The sequence below is a fragment of the Barbatula barbatula genome (genome assembly GCF_947034865.1).
Source record: "Barbatula barbatula genome assembly, chromosome: 18".
Lineage (NCBI taxonomy): Eukaryota > Metazoa > Chordata > Actinopteri > Cypriniformes > Nemacheilidae > Barbatula > Barbatula barbatula.
The window spans coordinates 2422213-2445488 of NC_136781.1; the positions used below are offsets into that span (position 1 = coordinate 2422213).

Genomic DNA, 23276 nt, shown 5'->3' on the forward strand with positions numbered 1-23276 from the left:
TGAGATTCTACATTCACAGACTACTCTTTCACGCACACACACGAGTGTAAACACATTCATTGGACGTACAGACCACCACGATTGAAAACCCTGAACGCCGAGGAACCGGCGTCGTGCCCTGTGAACTCCTGCATACTGCTGTTTCATGAAAACAATATGCGACGACCAGTTGAGAAACAACTAAGAACGAAACGCGTAAACCAAAACGAAACGGTTTTGTTGGTACAGAATGAATCGGGTGTGTGCATGTAAATCCTACTGATGTAAACAAACACCTTACACAGAAGTGACTCAATATTGCATGGTGTCTGAATAATATCACAGTTCAAATGGGGAGATCCTGAACAAACGAAACCAACGAACAAAAGAAAAAACAAAAAGAGAGAGACAAACATGTCTATAAAACCCAGGGGTCTGTTTTACGAAAGGCTACAAAAACTCAACTGAACCTCCCTCATCGGCAAACAGCAAAAGGCACCACAATATTATTCTATTTCTAACTCGTGAAAAAATTGGCACGTAATTGTTTCTCGTAATGCTGTAAATCAAAAAAAGAAATTACATATAAATATTTTTCCCCCTATAAAAAGTCTTTGCTGCTAGCTAGTAGACAATTTTTGCTGAAATGAAAATAAATATTTCATTTGTTTAGAATATCTGTCTGTTATATAAAATAAAAAATATTTCTCATAGGTGCAGGTCTATAGCATATCATTTGTTTTGCGCTCCTAGATACGTTGATTCGTCCTTGTTTTCTCCTTCTCTTTTAAAGGGGTGCATTGTCTGGTTTGGACCGAGATTGCGACAGTTTGTTCGACTGCACGTTGCCGCGGGAGCCAGAGCGTCCCGTGTTGCTGTAAGTCCGCGTGTCGTTGGGTCGATAGATGGTGGCCGGCTCGGTGGCGTTCATGTTCTGCATACTAAGAAACGGCGTGCTTTCGCCGTGGCCGAGGTCGCCTACCTCATCGTCCTCCCATTCGCTGTCCGACAGGCAACTTTGAGAGCTGTAGTTCCTGGGTCCAGGTGGGCGCTGCGCGACGTGTCCGTTGACTCGCGATCTTCTGCGCCAACGTCGCCCGCTGCCGCTCTTTTTGGGCTGCTCTCGGGAGGTCATGTACTCCTGTGTGGTCTCGTAGTCCTCGTCGTCCACGAAGCGGTACGGGCTGGACGGAAGGGAGCCTGTGCTTTCTGCTGCATAGTACGGCTGTCGCGAGCGCCGGTAGCGGTGCAGGAGCGGCTGGTCGTCATCGGGCGAGTAGGCTGCCATGGCGACGGCGGAGGCAGCAGGCGGCAGGGAGAGGGCGTGGCTGGCGTTGGGCGTGGTGATCTGAAAGGTAGGCACCTGCGGGGGCAGTGAGGAGTGGAAGTCCACCGGAGACAGACGCGCCGGCGTGGTCAAAGCGGACACATACCTAAGAAAGTTGTAGACAAAAAAATTGAGTAGCTTATTACAGTTTTTCTCCATTGGTTTGGCTCATTTCTTGAAACAGAAATTACATTCTCAAAATTCTAAGATCATTTGGCAAAACAGTCTTAAAGTTCAGCACAACACTATAGCTCACTTGCAAAAGCTAACATCTCTCTCAAAACTGTTCACTCATGCTTCAAAACTAAATTCCTTTCCCATATAAACAGTCAGTGCCACGAAAATGACAAAGATCCTTCTCAATTGCTTTGGCTCATTTCTTGAAACAGACCGGACGTTCTCAACACTCTTAATGCGTTTGCCAAAATAGTGTGGATGGTTCAGCGCAACACCATGGTTTACCTGCAAAAGCTCATACCTCTCCCAAAACAGTTCACTCATGTGTCAAAACTAAATTTCTTTCTCATTTTAACAGTCAGTGCCCCCAAAAGGCTTCGCCCCTTTAGCATTGTGTAAGCACTGCAAGTCAAAATGTTTAGATGTTTTGTCACTATGGCAGAGGACCATTGAAACATCCCTCATGTCAACCTATCAGTCTTAGCCCCGTCCTTCATGAACAATGGTTACTGTACTGTCATATTGTAGGTGAGGCCCTACAAGACCTCTCTCATTTTCAGGGATCAAAATGAAGGCGGTCCAAGAAAAGAAGGAGCTTCTGTGTATTGTATGGGCCAGGACTGGGGATGTGAGTGGCCACACCATTCTCAGATATGGCAGCACACATAGTTATATTGCCCCACCCGCTGGCCCCGGACATCCACCGTGGCCCGGTGGCCAATAATATTACGGCCACGTCTTCGGCCCTTGGCCAGGTTGAAGCCAGATTCATCCACAAACACGAGGATGTGAGGGGTCTCGTTTCCTTCCAATGCCATTATTCTCTACAATAGCGGAAAAAAAGAAAACATCAAATCAGTCATACAGAAGAGTCATTCACTACAGTTACAGACATTACATAGGAATGTTCTATGTTCTCCACTAGTTCAATTTACTACTGGCCACTACTCCTGTGGTTCCAAACCTGGGGTACATGTACCCATATGCAGAGGTACTACAGGGGGTATTTGACAGAAAGGGGAGGGGTGAAATCATCAATGACTAGGCTTACTGAAATGTAAATCAAATATTTTCATACCTGGATACACAAATCACGTAAAGTGGATATTGAAGCGAAAAAAGTTTGGGAACCACAGTGCAGCTTCAGAGGCATTGGGCCAGCCGAGGAAACACCATCAGGATTGGTTTGACAGCAATTTGGCTGAGATACAGAAACTCCTCAAAATAAAACATGATGCCCAGAAAGCTCTTCTGTCCTGCCCTGGATCTCCTACCTTGAAAGCCACCTTTAACGCAGCGAGATCTGCAACCCAGCGTGCCCTCCGGATCATGGAGGACACTTGGTGGGTGAAGAAGGCAGAAGATATACAGCGCATGGCAGAATGGTACAGCAGCTCTTTCACTCTATCAGAGTTCCTCTCAAATGGTACCCTGTAAATTTGCTTCATTGTCATCTGATGCTTCTTCAATATACGGTCTATTGTGGAGATGCTTATATAGTTGACATTTTGGAATATGGCATTGTCTTGTAGGATTGCAGCGCGGATCTGTCTCATTGTGATGGCATTATTTGCCATCACCATGTTACAGATCTCTTGTTCTTGTTGTTCATCGAGAAGTTTTTCTGTACCACCCGTGCAAGGTTGTCGTGGAAAACTGTGTTTTTCCAATGTTTAACTTGTCATTTTTAGTATCATAACATACCATTGAGGTAAGATATTACTGTAGGCCTATCACACACACTAAATGATTAGGTAAATGTGTAAAAATATATATTTCATGCTCTATATACAGTGTCCTACTACATACCTGTTTTCCCTACGAAAGGTTTGGATGATGGAGGAGACTGTAGAGCGAGGCACATTAGGCTGCACTCGGCGACCTGCCTCCGCCATTGTGAGGCCATGGTTGATGACATGGTCTATAATTGTGGCCCGAATTTCATCCGGGACAGCATGGTTTCTTCATGCTCCTCTGCCTCTTCCCCCTATTCCACCACCACGCACGCTTACTACTCCTCTTCCTCCTCCTCTTCCTCGAGCAGGCAGTTGCCCTTGTTCATTTACTTGGCCAGGTGCCTCCATGTTCAGAAATTGTACTGGTCCGGCATGGTTGCATGGTCAAGCTCTTTACATACATGTTTGGCAGCATTTACAGTCATGGACAGCACCTGTCAGGCAACTAAACATACTGTTTAATTGGTCATCTCAGATGTGTGAAACTCTTCCTTCGTTAGTCAAGTTCTAGTTTCAACTGACTGTCAATTGCTGTAATAAATGTATAAAATGTTCCAAGGGATTCATATATGGTATTCATGGTATTATGTTCTTGACTAATTTTGACAATTGAACAGACTATTGTGCATGTGATGACTTATACAATGAAATGACGCTGAAACGTTTTGGAGCGAACAACCATTAGACTGAGAATCAACAATCAGTTTAGATCAACAAGATCAATTCACTTGGAAATTGTGCTAAATGTAGGCTACCTGTACTTAATCATTTGCAAAGATTTAGTGAGACATTGACACATGTATTTAGACATTTGCAATTTGATCAAATGAATGAGAAATTCAATTCTGTTGTAAACAATTGCCAAGTTGTTTGGAGGTTTGTCCATATTGTTTTGAGAATGTAATTTCTGTTTCAAGAAATGAGCCAAACCAATGGAGAAAAACTGTATTATTATTATTACTATTACAGTATTATAAGTTATTCTTATTGATTTTGATAATAATACAAATTATTGATAAAAATAATTAATAGTCGTCTACGGTAGACAATACAAGTGGCAAATAGCAGCAATGTAGCATTTACTATAACATAGCAAATCTAAGCTAAACTACAGTCACTGAATTGAAGCATGTAGTTAAAAGTGTAGTTTTATTTTATGACAACATCGCCAACTTTTGTCTTTCATAGAACACTGAACACAGTCAGAAAAAACAAGTAGAGCAGTTCTTTTCTATTCACTCACCTGTCACTGTGGGGTGAATCCCGCAGGGAGTTGTAAGAGTCTCCATACTGTAAGGAACACTGTGGAGCGTCAGGATATCCACAGTACGCTGCACGCCGAGCACGGGCCTCCATACACGCCGGGCTGCTGCATTTACTAGTGCCAACAGAGGAGGAAAGTGCACCCGACTGGCAGTCAGAGTGTATGCTGTCTGTGCGTTCCATACTCCAGGTGCGCTCCTCGTGCCTGAGAGGAAAAATAACATCATGCAATGAATAGATGATTGATAAATAGACGAATAAATGGATAATTGGATGGGCGACAGACAGACAGACAGATAGAAAGACAAACAGATAAATATACAGACAGACAGATTAATAGACAGACAGACAGATAGAGAGACGACGCAGGCAGACAGATAGACAGACAGACGGATAGATTGATGATTGGACGAGGCTGGCAGCTAAATAGAAAGAGGAACAGACAGACAGACAGACATCCAGATGGACAGAAAGACATACAGGCAGATAAATAGACGGAGGAACAGACAGACAGACAGATAATCAGAAAGACATACAGGCAGATAAATAGACGGAGGGACAGACAGACAGACAGACATGTAGATAGATAGATAATCAGAAAGACATACAGGCAGATAAATAGACAGAGGGACAGACAGGCAGGCAGGCAGACAGACAGATAGATAAACAGAAAGACATACAGGCAGATAAATAGACAGAGGGACAGACAGGCAGGCAGGCAGACAGACAGACAGACAGACAGACAGACAGACAGGCAGATAGATAAACAGAAAGACATACAGGCAGATAAATAGACAGAGGGACAGACAGGCAGGCAGGCAGGCAGGCAGACAGACAGACAGGCAGATAGATAAACAGAAAGACATACAGGCAGATAAATAGACAGAGGGACAGACAGGCAGGCAGGCAGACAGGCAGACAGACAGACAGGCAGATAGATAAACAGAAAGACATACAGGCAGATAAATAGACAGAGGGACAGACAGGCAGGCAGGCAGGCAGACAGACAGACAGGCAGATAGATAAACAGAAAGACATACAGGCAGATAAATAGACAGAGGGACAGACAGATAGACAGACAGACAGACAGACAGAGTCAGTACCTGTGACTGGAAGCGTGAGAAGCTGTAGATGTGTGATGAGACCTTGAGGACATTCGGCTGCCCGAAAAATTGCCTGAAGTTTCTGTTCCGTGACGTATTACTCGCTCAGTTGCCGGGACGTTCTTTGACATATACTGCAAATAAAAGAGATGTCATGTGATCATGACATTTTAAACCCGAATTCTTTATTTAACAACAAACGGGGCAGTTAAACTCACATCCACCATGGGGATTTCCTCCGGGCCAGGGCCGGGGTGGTTGGGTCCGTTGGCCAGCATACGGTTCGGATGCTCCGCACACATGTTCTGGTTCAGATGGTTATGCAACTTCTTCCTTTGTTTCCTGTAGACGGATCCAATAAATGTAATCTGATCTAAACCAGCATACAGGTTTTTTTCCAGTCATTCACAAATACTGGATTATGATTTACATTTCACTCCCAGCTGATGATATATTTTACAGCCGACACATTTATATTCACTACAGAACGTTCCTTTACTACAAATGACTTGAATTTCTTGTTTTCAAAATATTGTTTCAAGGTCTCAATGACACTTACTACCTGAAATGATCATTCACCATCTTTTTAAAAGCAGTTAAGATATTCTAACCTCCTGTCCACTACGTACCATATGTCGATTGTAGCGGTTACTCATATTTTGGAGTGGATAAGTGTTAGCTGTTTTATGTTAATGTGTGAGCGTGCACGGCTCTTTTTGGCGGTCGACGGAGCTCTTGGGGCTTACTTGGTTTTGCAGTATGCCACCACGCAGACGATGCCAACCACCAGCAGCGCCACGCAGATGCCCGTTATCGTCAGCACGCGTTTTTGGTACAGCTCCTCGGCCTCTGAATGAACGAGAGCACGGACAAACACGCACATATGCACGGACGTACACAGAAACAAACACGCATATACACAACAGCCATTGAACACAAGACGCACACACAGACAGACACACAACCGCTGCGTCAGTAGCGGCATTTAAACACGGTTTAGATCAAACTAACTCATCTCTATGTTTAGCTTTAGAAATAGTTCACATTTATAAAAGTACAAAGCTTAGCTAAACAGTATATAGTGTTCATTTAAGGGGCATTGAAAGATAAAAGATGTCATTCTGCTAGTTTCACATCGCAGTGGATTATATTAAAACAGGAAGCTTTAAGGTAGAGGGTCATAAAATTAAATCTCTGCCCCATTCAAAGCCCACGACATGCATTATTCTACATGTTCTCCTTTGATGTTGAAAGAGATGTCTTAGCCAATCAATTCTTGCCCCGAGCTTGGCTGTACAACAGGGTTGAAACAACAACTGCATTTCTATAAAGGCTTTTTGGAGAGGGCCGTTCATAAAACCCGCTTGAATTTCAAAAGTTAGTTCACATATTCATCATAAATCATTATTGCAACTGCCATAACTATGCTTAAAGTCCCAATGAAAGCACATTAAATCTATTCACTTTCCTAAACACATTCCTGATTGTGAACGGATACAATATTACAAGGATAATGGCTTCTTATCAAAAACACATTTTCCCACCTAAAATTTCCTTTATTTAATGAATATCTTGTTCTCTGAATGACATCACATAATCCAAATAAAATACAGAGAGGTTTTATGGGCCAGCGGTCAGCTTGCTAGGTCTTGGATTGTAGGGATATTAGCCAAACAGCCATGTTTAAATGTCGTTTCATGTCGCCTTCAACTATGGTAAGAAGGTAAAATACGGGTTTTATGAAGACCACCTATTAAGATGCCTTTGTTAAATACACTTCAGGTTTTTCAATTCAAAACTCCGGGGTGCTGAACATGGGCAGCAACAGAGGAAACGTACAGAACATGGAGAGAGGGAACGAAAAACGAACGAGGTAAGAGAATCGAGGGCCAAACAGTAGGGGACGGGTGTGTAATAAAAGAGAAATGTGGGGAGGGAAGAGGAGGGGGTGGTTGAGTCAGACACTGATATTGCATTGCATGCTTGTTACAGGAAACTGAGCCAATGAGAGAAAGGAAACTTAGGGCGAGATGTACCCAGACTAACCACTAATGTACTCTAGAGGTGCAGAGAAAAGACAGGAGAGATGGGCAACACTCATTTTCACTCCCTCGTCTCTGAGATTTACTGCATGTTGTGTGCTGCTAACATTCTGTATTGAAGAATTTGGACAGCTGGAGACACCGGATCAGTGGTTCGCAACTGGTTCACAGTCAGGACCCAAGTTTTAAATGGGACACATTTTAAATGCTAACCAAACACAGCGGCAAAATATCTGGTTGCACTAAAGTAAAGAAAAATGATTAAAAACGTTTCAATGGTGCAGTATTATAAAATATTTAACAAAAAACTGGCTGAAAAAACTGTTTTTATATATTACACAATATTTTATTATATTAATTAATTAATTAATTATATATATATATATATATATATATATATATATATATATATATGTGTGTGTTTGTGAGTGAAGAGTTTGGTTCCAAAATAAGATAACTTTTCAAAAATCAACTATTTTATTATGGTATCATGTTTGTATTGTGTTTTAATTTGTTAGTTAGCTGTATTTCTTGAGTTATTATGTCTTAAATCAAAACAAACCAACTGCTGTTTGATTGACATAATTGGAATGCAAAATAAAAAAACACGATTTATCTCATTTATACATGTGTTTTAACTGAACATTATAAAATGTGCATTTTTCTATTATAAAAAGTATGAAATGCGTCGATAAAGTATTAAAGCAATAATCCATTAGAGGTGAAGATAAAATGCACTTACTGGGGAGTAAAATGCAGAAACAACATTACAATAAAAGACACTCCTGCTCATATTAGCAAGAACGAGTAAAAATGAGATAAAATGTTGAACTGTCCATTAAATATATATTTATCTACATGCCGAATGTGTATATTCCTACGGTATATCCCTAAAATGAGTGTCGCTTTTTCAGAACGAAAAAGAAGCTGAGGATGTATTTGAGTAGTCATATAGTACAGAGAAAACAGAACCAGACGAGTTCTCATGTGGAAACAAACTATGCCATAAAATTATGAACTTTGAAACTATAATAATAATAATTTCATACCCATGATTTCAATTCCAAGATGCTCTGCCAATGCAGAAAGAAAAAACAAGAAGACAGGTTTCAGGTCAAATTATCCAGTCGTTCAGATAGCGGCGATATACCAGAATGCGGTTAGTAGTGTTGTTTGTTTGGTTTTGTTTGACACACTGGGGTGAGTGACTGTATGTTCCAGTAACAGACAGACAATGCAGACAAACACCGGCCAACTCCATCCCCATGAAATGAAACAAAACAAAAATACCAATAAACAACACAACACCTTTCTTGTTGATAATGCACGCGGCAAGCAAACGTGCGAATGCATGCAGACCCTAAATTGCAGCCAAACGTACTGCCATATTTACTAGACCTCATTTCTGGGTTTAAAGTTTAAGAAACACAAACAAAAACATTAAATGGAAAAGCACAATGTACAACAAAAAAAGACAAGTTCAGTAACAACGAATGTTGACACAAATAATGGTGTTTACGATTTACACACAGATGGATTATGTTTGGTCCCAAAATGTACATTTTCATGATATACATTTACTTTCAACATGAACACTTTTTGTTTCCACTGCAAATGTACAGCGGTTTAAACACATATTGTGCCATGACATGCATTATGTTATATTATGGGTTTTTCTAACAATTCACCACCAATGTAGTGGTACCAGAGGTCAAAGTTTTGAGATTAAGTGTCATGCATCAAGCCTCGAAAAAAGAAACTTGCACTTTACAAGAAGAAACTTTTAAGCTTGTTTTGTACACTGCTGAGGATAACCACAGAAAATAATAAAAGAAAAGAGAAAGGCTCTGAACGAAGGAAATCTATACGCCTGATTTACATTTAATTGAAACAATGGCATTTCTCACATACAGTACACGGGCACCCCAAACATTTTCAATATTTCAGCATTAACGCAACCTCATGTCATTCCAAACCTGTATGACTTTCTTTCTTCTGTAGAACACAAAAGAAGATATTTTAAAGAACAACATCGAAACCCCATTGACTTCCAGTCACAAAACCCCTCAGACATTTCTCAAAATATCTTCTTTTGTGTTCCACGGAAGAAAGAGTCACAGAAGGGTTTTAAAGCACATGATGGTGAATAAAAGACAGCATTGTTATTTTCAGGTGAACTGTACCTTTAAACCCGTATACTAACAGCGCAATACAAACTTAAGTTTGTGAATGAAACGCAATCTGTACTGATCAGTAATTCTACATCATTTATATAGAAAAAATGTGTTTGACCTGTAGACTTTCATCGTATGAGTCGAAACATTTTCTGTGGAAATCGACAGCGTGCCATTTATACTGAACCCTGAAGATTTCTTTAAATGTTATAAATGAGTCTCTATCACACTTTTAATGAATACATCTGATGGAATAAGTTCACCACTTAATCTCAATTAACACTATATCTCATTGAGTCCAAGTCATTCAGATCTATGTGAACTTTATTTCAAGGTAGCAAGTTTTACTTCATTTGCTCTGTATTTACTTTCTTCAAATACACGTTTCTGTACTGTACATCAATGCAATGTGCATTTAATATTCTTCAGAGGAAAAATTCAATATCCACAAAATGTCTGCTTGAAGGTCACCAATAACTCAAACTGAATGGGCGAACAGAGGTAGATACTGTACGTACTGTACATGCACACACATCATAGGCAACATGCAGCTGTCTTGAGGCAGACAGACAGAGACGGACCAACAGACAGGTAGTAGAAATGAACATACTGTAAAAACCGGCCATAACGGAGGTTTGACAGCGTTCACCGGTAAAGTCATTTGGACACCTGATGAAGGGAAACAGGGAGGTATGGAGGGGAGGGATTGGGGGGACAGATACATGAGGAAAGAGAGAGAGAGAGACGAGAGGAGAGCAAAGAGACATGCAGTTAGAACAACAGATAGCAACCCATGTCACACAGAGCTCTTCCACCTGATTATGTCATCACTGTGATGTCACAGGGCCCGCAACCTGAGGAAAGAGGTCATTTCATGTCATGTTTAGGTCATGGGAGTTTACACAAAGAAATGTTAAAGGACACAAACACTGACTTGATGCCAAACATTTCTCATCACATTAAACAAAAGCTCTATAAGCTTATGATAGTTTTTTTTTAAACTGAATATTTAAAGTTAAAATATTTTTGTTAAAATTTATATAGTATAATAGTTCATTTGTGATGAACTATACACCTCTGGTTATTCACTGGTTGTGTCATGAGCTGTCTCTCTGCCTGGTAACACATGCTGATTGAAGTCTGATGACCTCCACCTGTTCCTGCTCTGCTCTGCCTCACCCTCGTTTACCTACCAGCTGCACTGCATTCACCACTCATCATGCCCTGTATTTAAAGCCTTGCTTTTCAGTCCACATTTGTCAGATCGTCTGCAACCAGCACCCGTTACCTGCCTGTTTTGGAAAACGCCTCTGACTCTTTGCCTGTGATCCCGGACCCGCTCAACTACTTCTGTGTTCTCCAGCCCCGGTTATCTTGACCTGCCTTCCATCCCTCTTCTACGAATACCGCCTAGTCCTTGACTGTACTGCTGCTTCGTTTCAATTGCTGTTGTGTGTGTGTTTCCCCCAGGACTTCCCGGATCATCCAGCTCCTGCCATCGCTGTTCGGCTACTGGGGGAACACACACACGCAGACTCTTGGAACTCCTGTACCCCCCCGGAACCCCTGAAACCCCCTTAACCCCCAACCCTTAAATAAACGTTTGAACGTGACGCTTTTGTGGTCCTCGTCCTGTTTGGTATCTGACAGTACGATCTGACCAAACATGGACCCAGCGCACGGTCGAACCAGCATGGAAACCAACGAACCAGAACCACCCACCGCCAGGCAACGCCTGGAAGAGACAGAGAGAGAGGTAAACCGCAACACTACTGACATTGCCTCCCTACTTCAAGCCGGCTACCAACAGCGTCAGCAGTTCCAGCAGCAACAGCAACAACTTGCAATGATCATTCAACTTCTCACCAACCTTTCTCCTCTGCCTGGTCCCACCGGCCCAGCCCCAGCCAGCCTGCTCACTGGCCCAGCACCCGAGTCTCCTGCCCAGTCCACTGCTGCCGTGGCTGCCGGAGCCCCAGAACCCAGGATCGGCAATCCAGAGCGGTTCAGCGGCGACCCAACCCAGGTACGGGTGTTCCTGACGAGCTGCCGTGTCCAGTTTACCCTGCAACCCAGGACTTTTGCCACTGAAGGGGCGAGGGTCGGTTACGTGATCACTCACCTGACGGGCCGAGCTCAACTCTGGGGAACGGCGGAGTTCGAGCGCCAGACCCCAGCATGTGCAACCTTCAACCTATTCGCAGAGGAGATGCTCAAGGTATTCGATTTGGAATCCACAACAGCAGAGGCATCTCGGACCCTGATGAGTATTCGCCAAGGCAGAAGGACTGTTGCGGATTACTCCATTGACTTTCGAACTGTGGCAAGTCGGAGCTCCTGGAACATGGAAGCATTGGTGGATGCCTTCCTCCACAGCCTGGCGGACTACATAAAGGACGAGCTGGTTTCCCATGATCAACCCCCCACTCTTGATGAAGCCATTGCTCTGGCTGTCCGCATCGACCGCAGGATCCAGGCCCGCCGCCGTGAGAGAGGGCGCCAGAGTCCATCCACCAGCACACGGAGTGTCCCAACTGCCCTTCTGTCCGCACCTGCCACACCGTCTAGCCAGCCGGATCAGTCTGAACCGATGGAGATCGGCCGCGCCTCCCTAACCCCTGCAGAGCGCCAGCGACGCATCACCTCCAACTTGTGCCTGTACTGTGGTGGTGATGGTCATCGAGTCGCCACCTGTCCAGCAAAAGCCAGAGCTCACCAGATGTAGGAGGAATCCGGATGAGCTCAATGAACATTCAGCCCTCCATCAGCCGTAAACCCCTCATCCAAGTCTGTCTTCACCTGTCTGATTCCACCCACACCCTGGCAGCCCTGGTGGACTCTGGCGCAGAAGCAAACATTATTGACACAGGACTTGCTCGTCAGCTGGGCTTGGAAAGCCATCGCTTGTCCACTCCTGTTCCAGCCCGGGCCCTGGACGGTCACGTAATTGGCACAGTTACCAGCATCACAGCCCCCATCTCAATGATGGTGTCAGGAAACCACAGAGAGATCATCCGCTTCCACCTGCTCAGCTCTCCAGGCCAACCCCTAATCCTGGGCTACCCTTGGCTCCGTCTTCACAATCCTCACCTCGATTGGGCCTCCGGAACTGTGAAAGAGTGGGGAAATGCCTGCCACCTGACCTGTTTGCGTGCTGCCTCGCTGCCCCCCGGCTCAGTACCCCCCAGCACTGCCCCCGACATTTCTAATGTCCCTGAATGTTACCATGGCCTCCGAGAGGTGTTCAACAAGACCAAAGCCACATCTCTGCCCCCACACCGTCCGTACGACTGTGCCATTGATCTCCTCCCTGGGACTGCTCCACCCAAAGGTCACCTCTACTCACTATCCCCTCCTGAAAGAAAAACTATGGAGGATTACATCAGGGACTCCCTGGCAGCTGGACTCATCCGCCCGTCTTCCTCTCCTGCTGGTGCCGGGTTCTTCTTTGTGGGAAAGAAAGATGGGTCTCTTCGCCCCTGCATTGATTATCGAGGTCTGAATGATGTCACAGTGAAGAACAGGTACCCTCTGCCTTTACTCACCTCTGCTTTTGAGTTGCTCCAGGGATCCACTATTTTCACCAAACTGGACCTTAGAAATGCTTACCACCTAGTCCGAGTAAGGGAGGGTGACGAGTGGAAGACTGCATTCAACACCCACACCGGCCATTATGAGTACCTGGTAATGCCATTTGGCCTCACCAACGCCCCAGCGGTATTCCAGGCGCTGGTGAATGATGTGCTGCGGGACATGCTGAATAAATTCGTCTTCGTGTACCTGGACGACATCTTAATTTTCTCCAGAACTCTGTCCGAACACACCTGTCATGTCCAGCTGGTTCTTCGACGGCTCCTGGAGAATTCTCTTTATGTCAAAGCGGAGAAATGCGAGTTCCATGCTCAGACTGTGTCATTCCTGGGATACATCGTCGCTGAAGGCAATATCCAGATGGACCCTGCAAAGGTCTCGGCAGTTACCTCCTGGCCAGTTCCGGGGAATAGGAAGAAGTTGCAGCAATTCCTCGGTTTTGCCAATTTCTACCGGAAATTCATCCGGAACTACAGCTCCGTCGCCGCTCCCCTCACAGCTCTGACCAGCATCAAACACCCCTTTTTCTGGACCCCAGAGGCCAACACAGCCTTTCATACCCTCAAGGCCCGGTTCACCACTGCCCCCATCCTCCAGATGCCGGATTCAGACCGGCAGTTCGTTGTCGAGGTGGATGCCTCGGACGTGGGAGTCGGGGCCATACTCTCTCAACGGGCAGAGGAGGACAACAAGTTGCACCCCTGTGCATTTTTCTCTCGCCGGCTTTCAACTGCAGAGCGCAATTATGATGTTGGAAACCGTGAGCTGTTGGCTGTCAAGCTTGCCCTGGAGGAGTGGCGTCACTGGCTGGAGGGGTCCACCGTTCCGTTCCTGGTCTGGACCGATCACAAAAACCTTGAATACATCCGCAATGCCAAACGTCTTAACCCCAGACAGTCCCGCTGGGCCTTGTTTTTCACCAGATTCAACTTCACCCTGTCATACCGCCCAGGTTCTCGGAACACCAAGCCGGACGCTCTCTCCCGTCAGTTTCATAAGGATGACGCCCCTTCCCAGGAACCTGCATCAATTCTGCCCGATCCCTGCGTTGTAGCTGCCCTGACCTGGGATATCGAGGAGGAAATTCAAGAGGCCCTCCGTGACCATCCCAGTCCTAGTGCATGCCCAGACGGTCGCCTCTTCGTCCCAGAGAATTTGAGGTCCCGGGTCATACAGTGGGGACACAACTCCCGCCTTGCCTGCCACCCGGGCTCCGCCCGCACCTGCCATCTCCTTGCCCAGCGCTTCTGGTGGTCTTCTTTGAGAAGGGATGTCCGAGAATTCGTCCGTGCCTGCCCCACCTGCAATCAGAACAAGTCCTCCACTCGGCCCCCTGCTGGTTTACTCCAGCCCTTGCCTGTGCCCACACGACCCTGGTCCCACGTCTCCTTGGACTTTGTAACTGGCCTCCCACCATCAGGTGGGATGACGGTCATTCTCACTGTGGTTGACCGGTTCAGCAAGATGGCACACTTCATTCCCCTCCCTAAACTGCCATCTGCCAGAGAGACTGCCCAGGCTGTTCTTGATCATGTCTTTCGTCTACACGGGCTGCCCAGGGATGTTGTCTCTGACCGAGGTCCGCAATTCACCTCCACATTCTGGAAGGAGTTCTGCCGTCTTCTAGGGGCCACAGTGAGTCTCACCTCTGGGTTCCACCCCCAGTCCAATGGTCAATCCGAGCGGGCAAACCAAGAGCTGGAGAAGGCGCTGCGGTGCATGGTTTCTCGCAAACCCCAGGCTTGGGCACAACAACTGATGTGGATAGAGTATGCTCACAACTCCCTCACCTGCTCTGCCACTGGTATGTCACCTTTCCAGTGTGTGTATGGCTACCAGCCCCCCCTGTTCCCCAGCCAGGAAGGAGATGTGTCCTGCCCGTCTGCCCTCGCCTATGCCCGCCGTTGCCGTCGTACCTGGTCACAAGCTCGTGCCACGCTACTCAAGTCAGCTGTCAGCTATGCCACTGGGGCTAACCGCCGAAGATCGCCGGCACCCGCCTACCGTGTTGGCCAGAAGGTGTGGCTGTCAGCCAAGGATCTCCCACTGCGGGTGGAGTCGCGTAAACTGGCACCTCGATTCCTCGGCCCGTTCCCTATCCAGAGGGTCATCAGCCCAACCGCAGTCCGGCTCCAGTTGCCAACCTCCATGAGAGTGCACCCTACTTTCCATGTTTCGAAAGTCAAGCCGACGCATGAAAGCCCGCTGGTCCCCGTGTCGCTTCCTCCTCCTCCTCCTCGCCTCGTTGACGGTGGGCTGGTGTACACCGTTCGACGCCTGCTTCGGTCCAGACGGCGAGGTAGGGGCCTCCAGTATCTCGTCGACTGGGAGGGCTATGGACCTGAGGAGAGAACCTGGGTGCCAGCCAGTCGGATTGTGGACCGGACACTCATCGCCGACTTCCACCGTCTGCATCCTGATCAACCTGCAATCCGTAGGGGCCGCCCCAGAGGGGTCCCTAACCGTCCTGCCCGCCCGGCTTCCTGTCCTGTGCCTGACCCTGTCTCGGTACCTGTCCCGTCTTCTGTCCACGACCCTCCAGCTCCCTCCGAGATGAGGAGGTTCACTCGGACCGCTCGGAGGAATTCTAGCCCTCCACCGGCTCCCCTCCGCCCTCCCGACATGGTGTCACTCTTGGGGACTTCTGGGGCCGTCCCTTAGGGGGGGGGTTCTGTCATGAGCTGTCTCTCTGCCTGGTAACACATGCTGATTGAAGTCTGATGACCTCCACCTGTTCCTGCTCTGCTCTGCCTCACCCTCGTTTACCTACCAGCTGCACTGCATTCACCACTCATCATGCCCTGTATTTAAAGCCTTGCTTTTCAGTCCACATTTGTCAGATCGTCTGCAACCAGCACCCGTTACCTGCCTGTTTTGGAAAACGCCTCTGACTCTTTGCCTGTGATCCCGGACCCGCTCAACTACTTCTGTGTTCTCCAGCCCCGGTTATCTTGACCTGCCTTCCATCCCTCTTCTACGAATACCGCCTAGTCCTTGACTGTACTGCTGCTTCGTTTCAATTGCTGTTGTGTGTGTGTTTCCCCCAGGACTTCCCGGATCATCCAGCTCCTGCCATCGCTGTTCGGCTACTGGGGGAACACACACACGCAGACTCTTGGAACTCCTGTACCCCCCCGGAACCCCTGAAACCCCCTTAACCCCCAACCCTTAAATAAACGTTTGAACGTGACGCTTTTGTGGTCCTCGTCCTGTTTGGTATCTGACAGGTTGTGTTCATTTACATCAAGAAGTGACTTCATACGTGCACTAAAAAGTTATGAACTACATTTATGGCAGGCACTTTAACCAATGCAAAATGCAAATCAAGATATACATTTTATTCAGTACCGTATGTGTGTTTCTAAGGAATTTGAACCCACAACCTTTGCACTGCGAAACACATCATGTGTTATAATTTCATAACACAAAATGTTTTTATTGAACACATCCTTTTTGAGAGTCTATCAGTTGAGCTACTGGAACCAGCTAGATTTTAATGGTAACTCCAATTTTTTAAGTTTTATATGGTTATGAAGTTTTATTATTTATATACTAAGGGTATTTTAGATCGGTTCCACTTTGTTACATTATCAACTAAGCCTGTAGAATTTACAGCAAAGGTCAAAAGGACAGAGTGCATTTAATTTACTCAGGAGCGACGGTGACACGCACGCTCACACTTGCAGATATCTGCACAACTATCTTGGTGAGGATGCAATGTAATCTCTAGCCTGTTACCCAAACCCAAAGCTTCAGAACCAACCCTTACCCTCACCTTACCTTATCCTACTTTTAACCCTTAAACCAAGTCTTATCCCTTAAACATGCCTTTAAAGGGGCTCTGGAAGGGAGGACCGACCAAAATGTCCTCACTTTACTCTTGGGAGTCCTCACTTCACTCCTCTGAATGGGGACACAGACTTCTGTTGTTTTCATACACACAGCTATTAAAAAATTATATAGACTAACCCATCTGCAGTCTTACAGTAACTTTTTTTCTAAACATTAAGAATTTTACATTTCAAATAAGGACAATTTTTATCAACCGGTAGGTTCACAAATACACCGATAACACGTGGATGTCTCTTTTATCTATCAAAAATAACTACAGTAAAATGTACCATGAACGAAATATAATACTGAAGATTTTGATCACACTGCCTCGAAGCTTTAACACTGTCAAAGACAAACACCATGTCAAGCTTCTAATTCAATCGCTGTGTCCAGAAAGTCAAAAACAACGCACACTATTTTCATCCCAGTCTGTGTTTCCTTAAGGGCCATTATTAACCCTTACAGGGCTTCAAACGCTCTGTTCTGTAAATTAAAAAGATTGACTTTGCAAGTCACAGTTTAAAGGATGACATCTCCCCAAAGGGTTTGATCTTTAAGAAGTTTTAATGGGTTTGTTTCTCTTCCTTTGAAAGAAAATTGGCGCAGACGCTGTAAATCTGAACTGTCCTCTTCAAAATGGCTGATAAGGAAAAAGCATTGTGTCTCTTGAAGGACGGGGGGCAGCTACACAGCATATCTATCGATACGGGCAGTATACATTGACAGACTTGATTGAAGACACGGTAGACCCTGTACCCCCCACAGACACACAAACAGCCCATCATTTTCTCTAGCTCTTTCTATTCAATTACGTTTTCCGCTCCTGCAAAGCTCTGAAAAATCATACAGTAACTTTTGAACTATGAACGAAGAACAGAGAGGAGGTGACATCGCAGGGAGAGAATCAAAGATCAAACATAATAATACAAGAAAGGTATTTTTCACTAGAACAGGGTAATGACAAACTGTTACCAAAACAGACTTCCTAAACATTTGACATTGCAGGATTTTTGAGGGTTAGAAAAAAAGAAACGTGTGCTATGAATGTGTGCAACTTACTTGCAGGACAGCTGATTTATACCATGTATGAAATAACAGTCTCCTCCGTTAACGCAGTAGGTTTTCTCTGTTTCATTGCACTTCCTGGCATGACTCGAGCCCGGAGACAATGTGGTGGTTACTATAAAAACACACAGACGCAGAAAAACCAAGATGAGCATCACACGTATTGACATTTGCAGGAAAAGTCTCAATGAACGCGTTCACCATGGAAAGCAAGTTCCCTGCATACTACAAAAGCGCAGTAGTCTGCAGTACAGATGTAATATACACAGACATAATAAATTATTAAAGAGTTATTAAAGTTTTGTTTTCAGTATTATTATTATTTTTAGATTTGTATGTTAATTTAAGTACACATTTTTGGCAATTTTGATATATGCTTTTGTCATTCTATAATTTATTTGTTTATGTATATTATGTAATGTATAAGATTAGTTTATATTTATTTAAGTGTTATTTTAATTTCCGTTTATTATTATAATTTTAGTGCCTTCAATTTATTTCAGTTTATTTCTGAAGCAACATTTACATTATTGTTTAGATAAAGTTTTTTTCTTTTAGGCCAATATTCGATAAACAGAAGTTATGGTTTCATGCACCTCACCTGTTCCCTCCTTGATTAGTTTCCTTATTTAATGCCCTTGTGATTCTGTCGTGGGCTCGTTTGTTTTGCTCGTTTGTCTTGTTTCAAGACATGGTCTGGTCTGGTCTGGTCTGGTCTGGTCTGGTCTGGTCTAGTCTAGTCTAGTCTACTCTACTCTTTCGCTGTCAGTATTTTCTTATCCCCTTGTGGGTCTTTTTTTGTAATCAAAACCTTTTTTTACATTACCGCTGCCTGCGTTTGGGTACCTAGTCCTTCCCTGGTTGTGACACCAAGATGATCATAGTTCACTAAAATAAAACTATCAAAACAATTCTGTTACTTGAAATTAAATAAATAATATCTGGCTTAATATTATTTTAAAATAAATGAACATGAAATGTTGCCTCAGCAATAACATGAACTAATTTGAAGTCACTAAAATTAATAAACTAAACTAAACTAAAACTTTAATGAAAATAAATTCTTCTTATATAGCAACATAAAAATGAAACAAATTAAATAACGCACATGACAAAACTGCTAAAAATTAAACTAAAATTAACATAAAAGTACAAGAAAAAGCTCATTCAAAATAATAATGTAACTACCACATATAACTGAAAGTTATATTAAATAATAATAAAAAAAATGTATTTAAAATACAGACATGTTTTTATTTATTGTTTATAAATTATTTCGGAAAGATTTATTCTAGCAGTCTAATTATATCTAGTTTTTATCAATAAATCTGTCAAAGGAACAGCGCATTTTTGTGTTTTGAGACGTATTGATGGATATCAGGACCATGCAGAGCATTTGCATGCCACAACCTAAACAGCAGGTTGCATGACATGCACACACATTTAGTATCATACAAACAGGCAACCAAATTGGGCCAAAACATTCACTTCACCATGAATGACAGACGTTCAAAGCATTTTGAAGTCAATAAATATGCTTTATTGCACACTTCAGAGAAGCCACACAGCGCAAGAAATGTATTTCTTTCTGTACCTGGATGAAATAAATCCCTCCTCAACATGGTGACAGGACACACACACACTGTTCACAAGTGACTGTATCATTGTGTATATAAACCAAAGTGAGACACACGCTGCCAATACACATGGCAGATGGGAAGATGTTCACGCAGACATCACTGGCTCGCAGCCACGCGGAGGGATTCGATTTTCTGCAGTCTGTCAGACTCACGGAGAGTCATGCTGTGCACTGCAGACTCAAGCACATCACATCTGAACTTCTGCAGACGTACAGTAAAGGTGGGCAATCCATGATTTAAACATCTGCCCTGGCAAACAGCCAGACAGAGATAGACAGAGAGACGCATACTACTGCATACTGCACTGTGTATACTTTATATTACGTTATTTTTTAACAACAATATGTGAATCATACTCGAACAATAGGTAAAGGAAAATAACAGAATAAAACGTATGAAAAGACACATCAGTTCTGAATAAAAATGATAAGAAGTCTCAACATATGACAGTCTGAACAAATAAATATAGAGAGTCTATAAAAAGAGTAACAATAGTAAGTCAAGCGCTAGCCATTGTGGGATACAGTATTTCATGCAATGTTTTGCTATTTTATGTTATACTTTTTTACGTCTTCTCTGTAATACATGCATGTGGAAAATGTGGTACACATACTGCAAGAACAGTAGGAGTATGACGGTTTGCTTTTCTAAAAATAACCCAAAATACCAGAGAAAGGAAAAGCATAAAGGAGAAGAATATAGTACTAAAAATAGAAAGATAACAGCGCTTTTACATCCACAAGAAACAAGGTCTTCAGTGGAAGAGGAAGAAGAAACGCTTTAATCAAGGGAACGTGCTGTAGGGAGCGTCTGTCAAAGAGGAGAACTAATTATCTCCGGAATGTGACAGCTAAACTCCGCATGAAAACAGCAGCCAACAAACAATAAACATATAGATAAATATATTAAATTAATATGTGGTTTTCATCACTGTCATGAATAAACACAATGTCAGGGGGGAAACGTGACAGGAGATCACAGTGTATCCAAATAAAATGTTAGGAGTTTATCAAAACTGCTGCAGTGGAGAGAGAGAGAGAGAGAGAGAGAGAGAGAGAGGGAGAGAGAGAGAGAGACAGAGACAGAGATAGGGAGAGAGAGAGAGAGAGAGGGGGAGAGAGAGAGAGAGAGAGAGAGTGAGAGAGGGAGAGAGAGAGAGAGAGGGAGAGAGAGAGAGAGAGAGAGAGGGGGAGAGAGAGAGAGAGAGAGAGAGAGATGGAGAGAGAGAGAGAGAGAGAGAGAGAGAGAGAGAGAGGGAGAGAGAGAGAGAGAGAGAGAGAGGTAGAGAGAGAGAGAGATATCTTAATTAACCAAATGAGAGCACATGGATTACATTCTTCACTGTTTCAGGAAACAACGTAACGCAGACGCATGTGTGTTTGAGGATTAACATGAATCTCCTGACCTCTTAAATAATGACCTCCACCTTTCAGAGACTGATAGATGCCTGCGGGCACGTGTGTGTCTCAACATCCTTAATGGTTCAGGAACAATTATTCTGACAACCTATCCCAGTGTACGATTAAGCCTTGTGTTAATGCTTTGGTCTGGTTAAGGTGTTTGTAAACAATTTTTAATCAATCAATTATTTTCATCTAGTTTAATGGGTGTATGTTAGTTATGAATTAGGTTACTTAGTGTCTCATTTTTAGAGAATTTACAGTATGGACTTAAATGCAATATAATATACATAACTATGTCTTCAGAGGTGTATAAAGACCTTACATAATGAAGCGTCATGTTTTTTAATCTTAGAATGACCTATTTCTGTCTACCGACAACGCAGGTCCCCTTACATGGAATTCACAGTATTCGTGTTGTTTCTACAGTAGCCCTAAACGTACAAACAGCCCTACAGAGCACATTTGGGACGACATCTTAGTGCTGTTTCAGCCTCCGTTGTTCTTGTTGGTTGCAATTCGCGACCTTACAGATAGATCCAGCTAAATTTCATGCAAGGGACCTTTAATTCTTTCAATATTTTTTTATCATAAAACAAATGTGTTGTTGACCCAAGTTTATCCTTGGGACAGCAAATGCAAAATAATAATAGCCTACAAGAAAAACAAACTCTCAGTAAACCAAAATCTGTGTGTGAGTCAGTGTGCATTAGTCCCAAACCAGAAGCATTTCTGTCCTCTGTGTACTAATTATTGATGTCAAAGTGTGCCAACTAAACGTCCCTCTAAAGTCTAGAGCTTTAGATGCCCATTTGCATCTGATGCTTATGTTTTCAACTCCATATAACAGAAAATCTGGTTCATCACAGCACATGCAGAGGATTAAACAAAACCTTCACGTTCCCTATCAATACTTCACTCGTACTGCGTAGCAGGACGCTATGGGAAAACAAATTTTTGTCCGATGACTGAAGCTTTTAATAACGCAGTGAATATTGCAGAGCCATTGGTAAGTGCAAAGAAAAAGCTGCACGGATCTATGGCGATGGCGCCCGCCAAAAGGGGCGGGGCTTATGGCTATATAAGCAGACATATCGCATTAGGGTCCTCAGATCTCTTCTCCTTCAGCGATGACTTCTACCTCGCTAACTCGGACTGATAGCTTTGCCGTCGGAAAAGCACTGCAGCTGACTGGACCTCTCTGCTTTGCGACTTCGCTGGCCTCAGCAGCGCCGGTTCCATTTCCCTGCCGCCATCCGGCAAAGCTCTAAAAGATAAATTTCCATGAGCAAATTTCCTGCAGCGTTGATTCAAATGCCACATCGTCCCTGTCACTCGTGTGGGGTTCTCCAACACGCCGCTGACGGGCACGAAAAGTGCGACTCATGCTTGGGCTCTGTGCGATGGCACACCAGCCTTTGGCCACTGGTCGAATCATGAAAGAGGCCTGCACATCAACTGCCTGGAGATGCAGGCAGTATGGCTGGCCCTTGGCTACTTCCTGCCAGTCTTAAGGGACCGCCACGTCTTAGTCCGAATCGGACAGCATGACGGTGGTATCCTACATACATCACCGGGAGGCCTTTTTCCCTGGTACTTCGCCTCTTGGAATGGGCACAGTACAATCTAAGTTCACTGAGGGCAACTCAAGTTCCGGGCAGACTGAACGGAGGAGCAAATATGTTATCTCGGAGCAATGTCCCTTCAGATGAATGGACGCTCCCCCCCAGGTCGGTTCAGCAAATCTGCTAAATCTTCGGCAAGGCAGAGGTCGACCGTTTTGCGTCAGAAGACAACACTCATTGCCCAACTTATTTTTCGAAGGGCAGGGAAGCCTTTGCCCACAACTGGCCCAACGGGCTCCTCTATGCCTTCCGCCCGATCGCTCTCATACCGAGAATCAGAGAACAGGTGCAAAAAGGTGCCGTTCGTAGCTACACTTTGG

The 23276-nt window shown here is 44.3% G+C and overlaps 1 protein-coding gene across 1 annotated transcript in view; it reads right to left on the reverse strand.

Moving 5' to 3' along the window:
- Positions 1-766: 766 nt before the first annotated feature.
- The window catches only part of nrg2b (neuregulin 2b), a gene marked incomplete at its 3' end in the record, with an annotated part of 50786 nt that continues 28276 nt past the window's right edge, over positions 767-23276 (reverse strand). The window contains exons 4-11 of the mRNA XM_079479689.1: positions 18286-18406; positions 10412-10470; positions 8677-8700; positions 6332-6434; positions 5804-5927; positions 5586-5719; positions 4463-4687; positions 767-1412 (exon numbers count right to left, since the gene is read on the reverse strand). Of these exons, the coding sequence (XP_079335815.1) occupies positions 767-1412; positions 4463-4687; positions 5586-5719; positions 5804-5927; positions 6332-6434; positions 8677-8700; positions 10412-10470; positions 18286-18406 (1436 nt within the window). The remainder of the gene's footprint in view (positions 1413-4462; positions 4688-5585; positions 5720-5803; positions 5928-6331; positions 6435-8676; positions 8701-10411; positions 10471-18285; positions 18407-23276) is intronic.